Here is a 13,421-nt window from a genome sequence, read left to right on the forward strand (position 1 = left end):
AGAGTCTTATTCCGTGAATTAATATATGGTGTCTGATTGACAAAAAAAAAATATATTGTTTTGGATTATGGATATTTGTTGAGATTTTTCGAATATCCGATCTTATCAAAACCAAACCGAAATCCAAAAAAAATTAATGTACAATCTGTTCGGTTAGTTTTAGCAACGCGAAACCAAACCAGATCAGATTTTTTGGATTTGAGTTTTGGGTTTAGGATTTTATTCCCAGGCCTATCTATGTCTCTATGATCAACAAGGATATACATTACGTCAAAAACTAAATAAATAAATAATTCTAGGTATAATCATTTATTGGATGTGGAAGCCCCCTTGGCCCATTGGTTGAACAATGGTTGATTAATGCTTCTACACCAAGAGGTCTGGGGTTCGAGTCCCAGATATTGCGATTTATTAACAAATTTACAGATTAATGGAGGCAAGTGTGCAAGAGATCTCCAGCGATGTACAATTATAGCCGTTCGCCAGGATTCTACGCAGATAAGGAAGTGTCGCCAGGTCGTGGATCATTGAAGGTATTCATCAAGATTACGAAGAAGGAAGTGTAGTCTGTCGTGGATCTAGTAAGGGTCGGAAGGAATTGTCAGTTGTAGAATCTTCTATGTAACAGTTCTCATAATTTGCAATTAATAATAAATCTAGATGACAAAAAAAAAAAAAAATCATTTATTGGATTTTGTGTATATAATGCAATCTAAATAAATAAATACCTTTTTTTGGTAAACATGTGAAGATTTGTAAACCTAATCAGAGAGAAAGAAGCGAAAAGAAAGAACGAGAGGAGGCGAGAGAGGTTTAGAAGAATATTCCTTGTGAAGCAAGCCTTTTGTTTTTGTTTTGTGAGTATCCGATATCTTCCTCTTGTTTCTCTTGGTCATATATAGGGTTTGTTTAGGGTTTCGTTAGTTTCTTCAAACATCCGTTAACAAATTAAATAAATTGATTCGGATTTTTCACTCTTTCCAGGCGCTAGAGTCATCATGGCAATGCTTAAGCGCACGATTAGCATCGTAAGAACCGGAGGAGGTCTGAGTTATCGTTCACTTTCTTCCGGGAACCATGTCGACACATTAAGAATGGTTAAGGCTCTAGAGGCTATCAACGTACCCTCGACACAAGCGGAGGCATTAACCGGCGCCTTCACCGGTGGCTTGGAGTCGGTGATGGAGAAAGTGAAAGCTGACAACGCCAAATCCGAGGCAAATCTTCTTTTCCAAACTTTCGTTAATTAGTTAGCACTACTATATATTCTCACTATTACCACAGGAACATGATGGATCGATGTAGAGATGTTTTCTTGTGTTGTGAACTTAATCATCTTGTGTTGATGACAAGTATCTCAGAAGTAGAGATGTCTTTTTCACTTAAGGAATATATGCTAGAAGATCTGTTCTTTCCAACCTAATTAGTGTTCTTCATTGTATTTTTGTGTAGGAGTATCAATCAACTCGTGTTGCAGAAGAGGTTAGAAAACTGCGAGCCGATATTGATAAGATGCGAGCGGATATTGCTACAATGCAAGCCGAGAAGAGGTATTAAACTGACTCGCTTTTTAATTTTTGTTTTGTCCCATTTAAACTAAGACCTTTCATTTGAAACAGGTGTGATCATCATATCTAATTAGTACACAAAGTTGAGCAGGTATAGCTTTTTTTTTCCCTCTATCCATTCATTTTACACATGTACTTCAGGTTAGTCGTTACATTGGAAATCAGAAGAACTAATATATGTTTTGGGTATTTCAGGGTTTTAATGAGTTGAAAGATGAGTTCGAAGAAACAAAATATGAGGTCCTGAAGTATGCTATAGGGACACTGGTCGCTGTATCAGCAGCTGAAGCTGTCATGATTTACTTGATGATATCGTAGACACGTTATCGGATCTTTGGAAGGAATCGAAAAAGTTCTGAGCGACGAAAATCCACTGACTCAAACATATCCGCAACTAGACTGACTCGTAGACTTTTTTTGGTTTTATGCTTTTGCAAAAGTAACTTTTCCTCTTCCATTATTAATAACTCGTATGCCTCCAGTGCCATCACCTTAGCCCAAAAGGAAGTCCATTTTTGAAAAATTGAACTTTTTCACTTCTACTTCCACTTATATATATAGTTTTTACTGGTAGTGACTTGTCTTGGCCTCAATACACGTCGTTCTGTACTCATCCTATAACATTACATTGATATACAAATTTCTGTCCCCAATGTTTGTTGTGTTACTGAAACTTGTCTGCAGTTCACATGCAAATCCAATACCAATCTTGTATAGAAAAGTGAAGGAGTATGCTTTTTAACCTTTAACTTTGTCAAATATATAGAAAGAGGATGATTGACCAGTGACCAATTTCAGAAGTTTACAAATAATATGATATTTTCTAAATATTCGCAGAACTAATTCAAGCTTTGTGTTGTGTTTCGCTTTTATGACATGTACAGTAGTAACAGAGTAAAAAAGAATGGCAGTTGGGTCCGTATAAAATGTAACACTATCAAGAACAATAAAACTAAAGGAATCTACAGAAGAAGAATGATTTCAAATATTTCTTCCTTATGAATCTGTCGCCATGCGTGTGCTCTCAGTTTCCTTACCGGAGAAGTTATGCCAAGGGAGGCGCATATCTGCTTGTGTGAGTCTCGGTGGTCACAAAGTTGACAAGGAGAGAGTTCAAGCTCCTCCACAGTCCAAAAGGTCTCTCCCAAAAGACAAAGAGATTGTTTAAATGGAAGTGATACGACCAGTTTGGTTTGTGCATAGACATGAGCAGTTTGGTTCGGTCAAATTTCTTAGGACGAGGCGTCTGTCGCGGTTACTCATTAGTTTGATGAGTGGTAACTTCTGCGAGACTTGACGCCAGATTTCCTTCACTGCTCCATTTGGGTTGTCATAGTCAAAATACCGTCTTACCTGTGTGCATCGCATCATTCGGGTATGAGAATCTTCCCAAGTTATGTAAGAGAAACAAATATTTGAAGAGAAAGCTGAAAAGAAGGAGACAGTACCGGTTGCATCTCTCTCTGATACTCCAGGATCTTCTTGGTTTTTATTTTCCTCAGCATCTGAACCAGAAAACCGGGCTGCAGAGCTGCATTGGCCTCAACAAAAATCGAAAACTTTCTATAATCTATAACATCTTCGAAAGGTAACTCGATGCTATCGCTAACAATCACGGGCACACACAAACTGACAATGGAGTCAAAGAGTCTGCAGGCAGATGGAGTGTCACCCGCAGGATTTAAACAAAACTTTGAAGTATGCATTCCTTTCGTAGCAGCTCGTCGGTTCTCTCTGGATTGAGTTCCATGTTTTATTGTTACATCATCTTCCTTTTCAAGAACTTGGAATAGCAAATCACGAACTTTTCCACCCTGAAGACAAACAAAGAAGCAGACAGATTGAAATCAATACTCTCTTTTTCAAGAAAGACAGAACTTTGAGCCACCAAAAATGTATATTTGCCAATAATATAGCATTAACACAAGGGATTATCTATTATCCTTCAACACATTTCTGTACATTTTTCATTAATGATAGCATTAACACTAGCTAACCAATCTCTTTTAGACACCTAAAACCTTAGAAAGCTACAGAATTGGAACATTTTGAGCTCTAATTATTCACAATTCCAAGAGCAATTTGCAAAGGTAAAAGCGACTTACATCTTTGCGATATCGATTTCCCATGAAGAAGAGTAATGTGTTGCGATCCTGCACTCCAATTTCTCCATTGAAGAGATTGACTCTATGAGAGTAAGGTATTACCACATCCTTGACGAACGATCCTTGATCATGCCTCAACCGCCCGAAATCCGCCACGAGCAGAACCGAATTCTTGACCCGGTCCAAGATCCGATACAAGGCATTCGGATCGCCGGCGGGTATCACGTGATCTCTCCCACCATTCCTCCTCCACCACTCTTGACCTTCAAGCCACTCCATCAACCCTTCCTGCATCTTCTCGTCGCTGTAACCGGATCCAGGTTCAACAGGTCGACCCGCATTCACAATTAAGCTGAGGGAAGAGAACACCGGGACGTAGAAGAGATCAGCGTCGTCAGGATCCAAGACACGGACAATCGGAGACCCGGATCGATCCACTTCGGGTCGATTAAGATCCGAGAAAAGATACCACTCGTGCATATGCTGATGACCCGGATACTTAAGCGTAGTGACGTCATCGACGGGCTTCTTGATTCCGCCGCGAGCGATTGAGTGCTGATCGATTAAACCGTAAGTGAATCTCTTGGGGAGATTATACATGTAAACCCTAACCTTAGGCTGAATCGGAGCACGTCCTTCATCATCGTCTTCACGGATTAGCTGGCGAGGGAGATCGGATGAGGAAGGGAGGGAACGACTGACGGAGGCGTTGAGAATTACATAGATGGCAATGACGGATACGACGGCGATTGCTGCTCGTTTAAGGAGGGAAGATCTACGCGCCATTGGAGGTTGAAGAAGGTTAGGGTTTTCAGGTGAGAGATTGAACAACTTAGCTCACTAATGAAGATGATGACTGTTGTTCTAATTTGGGTTCGGTACATTTGGTGCCCCAACAGATACTCTTTTTTTTCTTTTTCTTTTCCTCAACAGATATTCTAATTTTCGCATAATTGTTTTAATTTATACAGTAATTATCTTAAGAATTTGTTCAACCTTGATTATAAATGATATTGATTTACGTAAATAACAGAATTATGAAATTACCCGAGTTGTGAATTACAATCCAAGACATAACAAGTCTGTTGCGAGGGATTTGTACAAATCTAATCTCTCTACATGAATGTCTTTTTTTTTTTTGGAAAAAGAAACAAATTTGTCTCTATTGTTGAATGTGGCAGTGTTGTTGTTGTTACTTAGTTATGCTGCTTATATGAGATGGGACCAGATCTTGAGACAGCAAACCTGGGAAGAGGACTAGGACCTGTGCTGTTTGATCCTGACCCTCCTTTATGGCTCGAGCTGTAATCCAATGGTCCAGAACGACGAGAACTCCCCCTTTGTTTGTTGTTGTTGTTCTCATTGTTTCTTGAGTTTCCAGTTTCGGGTTCGTTGTAGTGTTCCTGACCGTATAGTGAAGATGATGAGCCTTTGAAGTACCCTGAATCTGGGGCAGCTGCGGAGCTACTGCCGCTACCACTACCACGCTGGGGAGTGGTGGAGTTTTTCATGGAGGGAGAAGCGTGGATGAGTGATACGGATGGAGAGTGGTACGGGGATGCTGTTGAGAGCGGTGTGGACGGTGTGTTGGAGTAGTATTGGGTGTAGATTGACCTGAGGATGGTGTACGGGACATGTGATTCAAGGGAGCTTCTTGGGAGGTATGGTGAGATCTCACAGAGTTGGTCCAGGAAGATAAGCTTAGCCACAAGATGAGATCTGAAGAACAAAAAGGATGACGTGATGATGATGCGCATAAAAATGCGGGATAGAGTAAAAAAATTTCGGGTTTCTCTTACCTGTTGGCTTCACTCCATGAATCTAGCACGATCGATGCAGCGAATTTTACAAAGAGTAACATTGCGGATTTGATGCTTGCTTCAGCAGTTACACGGGGTTGAAACTCTGAGTCTAGATTTTCACTAGAGTGATGACCATTGGAGAGGGACTGATGCTGCTGCTGGTATTCACGCTGTAACTTAACGTACTCACTTCCTGCAATGACAGCGCTAATACACCGAGCCAAGCAATGGATGTTATTGCTGAATCCGCCAGTCTCGATGTTGAAGCCAGTAGTGTTCCACGCGTTTGAGGTCATGAAAGAGGCAAAAAAGTAAGGTAGCAAACTCCATGAGATGTCATTTGCACCTCCTACTTCTTCGAGGATTAATCTAACCCATTCAGAGTCGTGATCTCCTGCTACGCCAACGCCATTTGCCACGCCTTTGATCCTTCTGATTTCTTTCTTTTCAGGTATTTCTTCAGGTATGTGCTCAACGATGCCAGATATCATCGAGTGTATCAAGGATGCATTGTCTTCAAGAACAGCACCAGAGGCTTCGGCGAGGAGCTCATCAAAAGCCAACGCTTGACCAGCTTCAATACAAAATCCTATTACGGTATCCAAATCCACTATCTGCCTAATAGATGCGTCTCTCTCTACTCTGTCACCAGAATGCATACTTGCAGCAGCTGCCTCAATCAATTCCCGGTTTGATCTCAGAGATGTTTCTATGCAGTTTACCAGGGCAGCTGTATGTACTTTCATCATCCTATCCAGCCGGTCTACTCCATAGCCGCCGAAGATACGAACAAACGCCTGTAATTCCTTGAGGTCGGTGACTGACTCTGCAAAATACCCTCCAACTGGTCTAGTGCTTTTGAAGTATTTGTGCCTCGGAGCAAAGAGGATTCCTGCGCCAGACACATCCTTGATGATATTGTCCATGTACCAGTTGCACACAACTTCAACTGCAGATCCAGTGTTTAGCTGTTGTTCACCAGGCTTTTCGAATGTATGCAAAGACGACACAGGCCCTGAAAAGGCTTCTGTGAGTAAAATTTCTCTGATGCCTTGGGTTAGGTCCATGCTAACGTGCTGCTCTGCCAAGTGAACTATGCTCATATGCCGCCGGATAAGAGATTCCAAGACAGAAGGCCGCTGAAGATCATTATCGGTTTGTAGTGCAGTAAGAAATCTTCTTTTGAAGTTCCCAAGGATGCATTCTCTCATATACTGCAAGTATCCAATCGGCGGGATAAAGTCAAAAATGTTAAAAGCTTAACAAGACCAGACAATGAGAGAAATTCATGGGCTCTTTCCATAAGATATTTTTTTATTCATAGAACACTGAAGAAACATGCAACCTTTCCAAATAGGATTCGAGCAGATATTCTAAAAGAATTCAGTCATCTATATGTGTTTCTACCGAAAGAAAATTCTTTATTTGAAATCTAGTAGACTCACCTCTCTTAGCACAAATACGTGGTTTATAACACAGATAGGCTCCATGTCGTTCAGAATTGAACACAAATTAGTCAACCTTTGGATTGCAGCTTCCAACCTGCCATCACGGGGAGATACTTTAGATAAACAGTATCTAAGGAGCACTGATTTCATGACTACAAGAAAAAAAACGTGAGGCCAGACTTGGGCGCTCACATCTTAATAGACTTATTATTCTCAGGATAGCTCTCATGGCCCGGCAAAGTAAACCCGCCTACAACCCTGGGGGATTTCATTGAAGAGGCAGAAATTCTTGATGCATTATTCAGATACGCTGCAGCTTGTTCGGGAAGAAGCTGTGAAAGGTCAACACATCAGTTTGAGGACAGTAATCAAGTAGAAGATTGCTTTTGTTATAATTGATTTTGGGTAGGATATCTGACCTGAGATTCTAGAGCGCCAAACCCGCCTTCTGAATCAAGAATATTTATCAGGCCCTCCAGTCCCCCCATTATTGATTCAATAAGAGACTCGACGTAAAGCACTGCATCTCGCCCGAATTTGGTAACCTGTATAGAAAGACAAGAACAGGAGCTTTCCGGTTAATAGATGGTTTCACTGATATAGAAAGGTGAGACATGACGGGATAGACAATGAAAATTTGTGATTCACCAAAAAGAGAAACATTATATTGCTTTGTTTAAATAAATAAAAAGATTACATACTAAAGATTTGAAATCCAAAAGTAGCTTATGGAATCAATAACTTTATTTGACATAGCACATATGCAAACCTGATACCAGAGTCAATTCAATTTTACAACCACTTTCATTGTTTATTGTCATATTGAGAGTAATATGGTGCTCGTTGGGTGGTCTTAACACTACAAGAATCTCATGATCCAGACATGTACTACGGAAAGAGTGCAAAAAGCACTGAGATTAAATTATGGATTTACCTCCTCAGGAAGTATTAGTGAAGCACATTCCGGGAAACTACTAGCCACACTGAGCCATGCACAACAATGCTGAGGACGTCCTTCTGGTCCAAACATTGTATTTCTGAAAACCTTTACAAGTCAAATGTCAGATTATGCATAAGATGACATGGGAAAATAGTGTACAGTGAACAACAACAGGAAGTATACAGTTGTGAGGTGTTGATGATAGAAATATAATTTCTTCAGACTTCCATGCTTTGATAATTGAGACTCTAACTCATCAACACATCTGCATTAATGAAATTCTGCAGGATATTAATTTCGCTGTTTCTCTAGCTAGAAGTTAACCATGTAATGGTAATATAACGCCCGGAACAGTACCTGGACCAGTTATATGCAGCATTTCCTTCCGATAGCAAGCCCTCCTTCCCAGTAGAGACAGTGGCTTTTTCCAGATGCCTGATGTTTATCGATGATCGAGAAGAAGTGACAATCATTAAAATGGACAACCAATCTTTCCGGAAATCCTGTACAACAAGAGGCACTGAGCATTAGAAAATAGATTGGAAGACATAACAATTTAAATGTGTTGGAACCAGGCTACAACTAGGATTTGAAGACAGGCCAAATGGGAAACATATGAAAACATGAGTGAATTTATTATCTAGGGTGTATTGATTATATCTGTGAAAGAAAAATGTAAGTGCATCATCTGACTTAAAAACAGATGGATATAGTCATCTTACAGATAGGTCACATGTGATTGCAGAAACATTTTCTCCCTGCGCTTTGGGTATATTTTCGAGATGTTGCACAATACGCTGAAAAAGGCCTTTCAAGGTAGGATCAAGGTCCAGAGCCACAATTCCAGGAGTACCCATCAAGTAACGAATCCTTCCAGCAGATGAAGAAAGGTATGATAGTGCATAACCTCGAGCAGCTGCATTTCAAATAACAAACACCATTAAGGTTACCAAATTTTGAGCATCGGTTCTGATCAGTGGGCTCTTATCATGGTCTCAGTGAGCTGCAACAGGTCCTGTACTTAGAACCAATGTTCGAGGATGTGATATCTCAAAGTGACAAACCTGAGATATACTTGCGCACTAAACAGCAGAGACGGTCCATTCCATCGAGCAGGAAGCCAATGGTAGGATCATTTGGATCCTAAGAAATAAGGAATGATATATCAGCAATAATAACCAAGTCAAAGTAACAATTTTGAGAGGCTTTCAAAGTTCAAGCAATCAACTTACTATGTCAACTGGTATCACTCGAGCAGCTTTGGATCTTGAGGATGCAATACCAGCATGTTGAAAATACCAGAGAACCTCAGACTGGGCCAAAGCCAATGCAGAGAATACCATCTAAGAAAAGAAAAATAAATCAATCATTGGGAAAGTTTAGGGAAGGGAAGAACTCTTATGAGTATAATACTGATAGGAGGCTCCAATCTATGCAGAGCATCAATGATACATATCGTTTGTAAAACTTTTCTTTTGACACTTTTGGTAAAACTTTTTTTTTCTCAAACAAATCAATAGCTTGTGTCCTTTTCTCTTGTTCTATACTCAATGACTTCTCTTGGAAAATAGAAAAGCAATTTCGCAAAACTCTTCATTGGACACTTTTCGTAAGTGTAAGTCATTCTTCCTATGAAAGCTGAAATAAACCACTAGCACTGGCCCACTATCGTATATTAAATTTACAGTCCCCTGTACTAAATGCAAGCATGCTATTGCAAGCTTTTGAAACAATCACTGACAGACGCTATACCTGAATGTTTGGAGCCAGCAAACTTGGTTGATCAGTGAAAAATAAAACCATCCGCCCTATTTCCTGCTTCAGCAATATTCTCCTTTCTCGGTGTATGGTATCACATAATTGCAATGCTTGCTCATGCACCTCACTGAAAGCAGTGACCAAACAAAAGTAAATCTATAAATTCAAGAGCTATAATCTCTGCAAAATCACAAAAATTCTCCAGTATCATATGAGGACAACAAAGTACACAACTAATATAATTTGGAGTTACCTGATCATCTTCTCAACTTGTTTTGCTACACTATATTCTAGATCAGCTTCCTTTTGTTTAGTCCGACCAGACTTTGCCATCTTCTTTGATTCTAACACACGGGGTAAAACATACAACTGGTAGTCTTCGTGCAACAGAATGTACTGCATGGCCAAGTTAATAGAGTCAGCTGATGCAAAACAAATTCCAATACAAAACTCTTTGTCGTTGACAATTTGATATGAACTCACCTCATCCCGGAATAACGTCACGACTAAGTTTTCCTTTAGCACAACCTGAAACGCAACAGGACAGTAAAACATCTATTAGAGACAGCACAAATTACACGCAATCTTGATTTGTTTTGTACATTAAAAACCTAACTCCATTACTAATATTAATTTAAATAAACAGTGCAAATGAAAGGACATAACATTTTACAAACAAAGGCAGAGAGAGGCAGAAAATTTCTGATCTGTAAAACAAATTTCTATTACTATTATTGACCAGGTAAGATAGTTTTCACTTTTCTAGATAAAATTCTTGGGAGGAAATACTTCTTTATCAAGATCACAATCAAGAACAGAAGGAAAACAGATTCATACCAGGGCGATATCAATGCTAGTAACACGCAGAAGCTCGTCCGGGCAAACGAGATATCCAAGAAGCACCCATTCTCGGTACGAAGTAACATTCGCAAGATCTTGCGCTCTCTGTACGAAGCAAGAGTGTAATATCTAATATTAGCACTATACATCAAAAAAAGAATTCTAAGGGAAATACTACAGCATCCTACTAATTCCAAGAATCTTAAGTTTTCATGTTGATAATTATCTAGCCGTTCATACCATGGGATGAGCAGAATTTGTAAGTATATCTGGGAATCTAGGATGATATGGGCTTAAAAATCCCTCATTTCTCAACTTCCTCGTATCTGCAGATAGAAAAATACTGGGTCCTACAGCCTCCAGGACCTAGGAAAATGGTAACATTGTTAGTACTGCTGTATCAATTGCAGTATTATCTCGTAGTATACACATGATTTGAATGTAATATTAACCTCTCCAATCCTTGGGCTGACAAAATTCAAATCTTCTTGCAAGCCTTTTAATGGGGGATCATAAGAGTCTATGAATTGCACCAAGCTGGATGCAAGACAAAGAGTATTAATTTATGATAATTGGCCTCTTGATTATAGACAAATTAAAAATGACACTAAAAGGAAAAAAAAGATTCCATACCGGTGATAAAAGTCACAGTCTCGATCATTTCTTGATAGCGCATGCAGAAGGTTGTACACTTGCAGCAACATTTTCCTAGGAATCTACTTTGATAGAATAAACACTCTTACACATTGATAATCAAATAAGTGTATGCGTCATCTGACATGTGTAATCAATCCAAATAAACTGAGAACTAAGAAAAGGAATTAGCTCAGTATACCTTCTCTGCGAAAAGATTGACTCGGACAAATGCACAAAAGAGATCCATGAATGCATGCAGAATAAGTGAGTTCTGATGAGGCTGCAAAAAACTGAACTATGTTATGAGCTATTCATGAATACGCAACAATTTTATCATCATCCCCTCAGACAAATTTTTGACAAGTAAAAAATAACTTAATTTACCAAAAAAAATTTCATGACCTCCACCAAAGGTACGAGTTCAAAAGAAAGCTCAAAGTTTCAAGCAAGAGCAAGTAACTACTTTCCGCAGATGAGGGACTTTGACTCACCAGCAAGGTAATTACAGTGCTGCTTAGGTCCAATATAAGCCGCAGTGCCTGTTCTCGAAATGCCATCAAGTCGAGCAGCAGCTGATTCAAGAAAAGAGAAATGCATGCTGAGAGGAATATGAAGGCACCCCATATTGAAATTCTACACACGAACTAAGAAAAGAAGGCAGGCAAATAACTACTCGTTAACATTCTAAAAGTGAAAACCATGTATTAGGTAAGTCATATATGCGTGCTTACATATATAAGGCTGACTCACGGTGAGACGGAATATAATGAACAAAGAAAACTTATAGAAGATTGACTATATAGCATGTAGGACTTCCGCGATGCTTCACTATACTCGAGCAACAAGTTTCAGAACAACAGAAGATAAACCCAACAACATATTACATAGATAGTTTCTTGTTACCTGTATCCATGGCTCTAAGCTCTGTAAGTGAAGTTCAGCACCATCGTGCAAGCTATCCAGTGAAAACTTGTCAATCTACATAAGTATTGCAAAAATTAATATTCTTTTTCATATATCTTAAAGCACACACTAAGCCTAATAGAAAAAGAAGTCATGACTTACACGTTCAAGTTGCAATTTGCTGAAATGCTCAGGGAACTTTTTAGAGAGCAAAGTGCATATCCGTGGATGGTTAGGGAAGACACCCGCTTTCCAAAATGCTTCAGAGAAAACATGGCCAACAGGATCAGGGTACTCCAAGATTTGATTCAGTCTATACATTTTAGCCATGAGACCCTCTGCAACCTCAATCATTTGAACTACCCATTGTATGTTCAAAGCCTTTGTGGAACCACCAGAACTCTGAAGATTTCCATCAATTTGCTTTGAGCTCCTAGAAGAAACAGATGCAGCCATTTCAGGTCCCAAGTACTCAGTCCATCTGGAAGGACCTTCCCATTCCCTCGATCTCACAGAAGTCGGGGACATTGATTCATCTTGAGATGGATAATATTGACGGGATTTCGCCATTGATGATCTATCCAGTAAAAGAATCTCTGCAATAAGAAAAAATCTATTTCAGAAACACATTAAGCAATCTCTTCTAACATAATTCACTTAGCTCTGCTCTTGCATTTCTCTTCTAAAACCCAGTAATTTTCAACAACACACGCGAAAATGCAGGAAAATCAAAGTAGCGATGAGTGAGGATTGATTTCTAGCTCGCCAATTTCTCAGCAACCAAACAAGGAGCTATATATCAAAAATCCAGGTCAAGCAAGAGTCTCGTGAAAATTGAAGTTACCTGAGGAAGCTCCAAACACGAAAGTCAATTAGAGTAAAAATGGCTCAGTAAGATCGGAGCTTCGTCTGAGAGTTCAGATCTGAATTTCTGCAATCTACTACGGAGACGATGACGAAGAAGAGGAAGAGGAAGAGGAGAGAGAGAGAGAGAGAGCGTCGGGCTCAATCGGAGTGTGAGCCGAGAAATAACGAGTTGCTAAATTCGGGTCTCATTTAAGACAAAATTAGTCAGCAGAATTTCTTTCATTTTCCAAATAAATTAAAGTTTTTTTTCACATATCTTTTTTTTTTTTTTTGCTCTTTTTACATTTTACCTTTAAATCTGAACATTTTCCATAGAAAAAGATGTACTGAAAAACAATCTTTCTTTTTTCGTTTTTTTTTTTTTTGGTGCAAAACTGAGAAATAATCTTAAAGAGCAAGTGAACAGCATTTCCATTTTATAAACTTTAGATTGTTTATAAATTTATAATAAAATATGAGATTTTTAGTTCACTAGCTAGTAATATGCAATGTCTATTTGGATTTGAACATTGCAAGAAAACATTTGTTCGCTAAAAAAATAAAATAAAATAACT

At 39.1% G+C, this 13,421-nt stretch overlaps 2 protein-coding genes and 1 pseudogene across 3 annotated transcripts; 1 reads left to right on the forward strand and 2 right to left on the reverse strand.

Annotated features, from left to right (window-relative positions):
• Positions 1-766: 766 nt before the first annotated feature.
• LOC9317440 lies at positions 767-2,043 on the forward strand (annotated as a pseudogene).
• Positions 2,044-2,369: 326 nt separating this feature from the next.
• On the reverse strand, positions 2,370-4,586 carry LOC9315600 (probable arabinosyltransferase ARAD1). The gene is made up of 3 exons (XM_021027260.1): positions 3,674-4,586; positions 3,017-3,382; positions 2,370-2,921 (listed from the first exon to the last, which is right to left on the reverse strand). Exons 1-3 carry the CDS (start codon positions 4,457-4,459, stop codon positions 2,733-2,735), a joined length of 1,341 nt encoding a protein of 446 aa, XP_020882919.1. The 5' UTR covers positions 4,460-4,586; the 3' UTR covers positions 2,370-2,732.
• A 77-nt stretch (positions 4,587-4,663) lies between these two features.
• LOC9317441 (protein NAP1) lies at positions 4,664-13,062 on the reverse strand. Of its 2 annotated transcripts, XM_021027258.1 has the most exons (23): positions 12,845-13,062; positions 12,163-12,596; positions 12,001-12,075; positions 11,589-11,669; positions 11,297-11,377; positions 11,095-11,177; positions 10,914-10,998; positions 10,702-10,827; positions 10,459-10,566; positions 10,105-10,149; positions 9,875-10,017; positions 9,616-9,748; positions 9,096-9,206; positions 8,928-9,006; positions 8,586-8,779; positions 8,221-8,366; positions 8,047-8,128; positions 7,858-7,968; positions 7,343-7,468; positions 7,116-7,255; positions 6,921-7,017; positions 5,473-6,689; positions 4,664-5,392 (listed from the first exon to the last, which is right to left on the reverse strand). In XM_021027258.1, exons 2-23 carry the CDS (start codon positions 12,568-12,570, stop codon positions 4,870-4,872), a joined length of 4,194 nt encoding a protein of 1,397 aa, XP_020882917.1. In that variant the 5' UTR covers positions 12,571-12,596; positions 12,845-13,062; the 3' UTR covers positions 4,664-4,869. The 2 variants fall into 2 exon arrangements, with proteins under 2 accessions (XP_020882917.1, XP_002881375.1); XM_002881329.2 differs by having other exon boundaries at positions 9,875-10,149; positions 12,845-13,032.
• Between the last annotated feature and the right edge of the window lie 359 nt (positions 13,063-13,421).

Source organism: Arabidopsis lyrata (genome assembly GCF_000004255.2).
Source record: "Arabidopsis lyrata subsp. lyrata unplaced genomic scaffold ARALYscaffold_4, whole genome shotgun sequence".
NCBI lineage: Eukaryota > Viridiplantae > Streptophyta > Magnoliopsida > Brassicales > Brassicaceae > Arabidopsis > Arabidopsis lyrata.

Excerpts from the sequence above, each read along its gene's own strand:
- LOC9315600 (XM_021027260.1), bottom strand. The coding sequence starts at position 4,459 with ATGGCGCGTAGATCTTCCCTCCTTAAACGAGCAGCAATCGCCGTCGTA. Across the intron at positions 3,383-3,673 it reads GAAATCGATATCGCAAAGAT|GGTGGAAAAGTTCGTGATTT; the intron begins GTAAGTCGCTTT and ends GTTTGTCTTCAG. Across the intron at positions 2,922-3,016 it reads ATCAGAGAGAGATGCAACCG|GTAAGACGGTATTTTGACTA; the intron begins GTACTGTCTCCT and ends CGATGCACACAG.
- LOC9317441 (XM_002881329.2), bottom strand. The coding sequence starts at position 12,570 with ATGGCGAAATCCCGTCAATATTATCCATCTCAAGATGAATCAATGTCC. Across the intron at positions 10,150-10,458 it reads CTAGCATTGATATCGCCCTG|GTTGTGCTAAAGGAAAACTT; the intron begins GTATGAATCTGT and ends GTTGCGTTTCAG. Across the intron at positions 7,018-7,115 it reads AATAATAAGTCTATTAAGAT|GTTGGAAGCTGCAATCCAAA; the intron begins GTGAGCGCCCAA and ends CCGTGATGGCAG.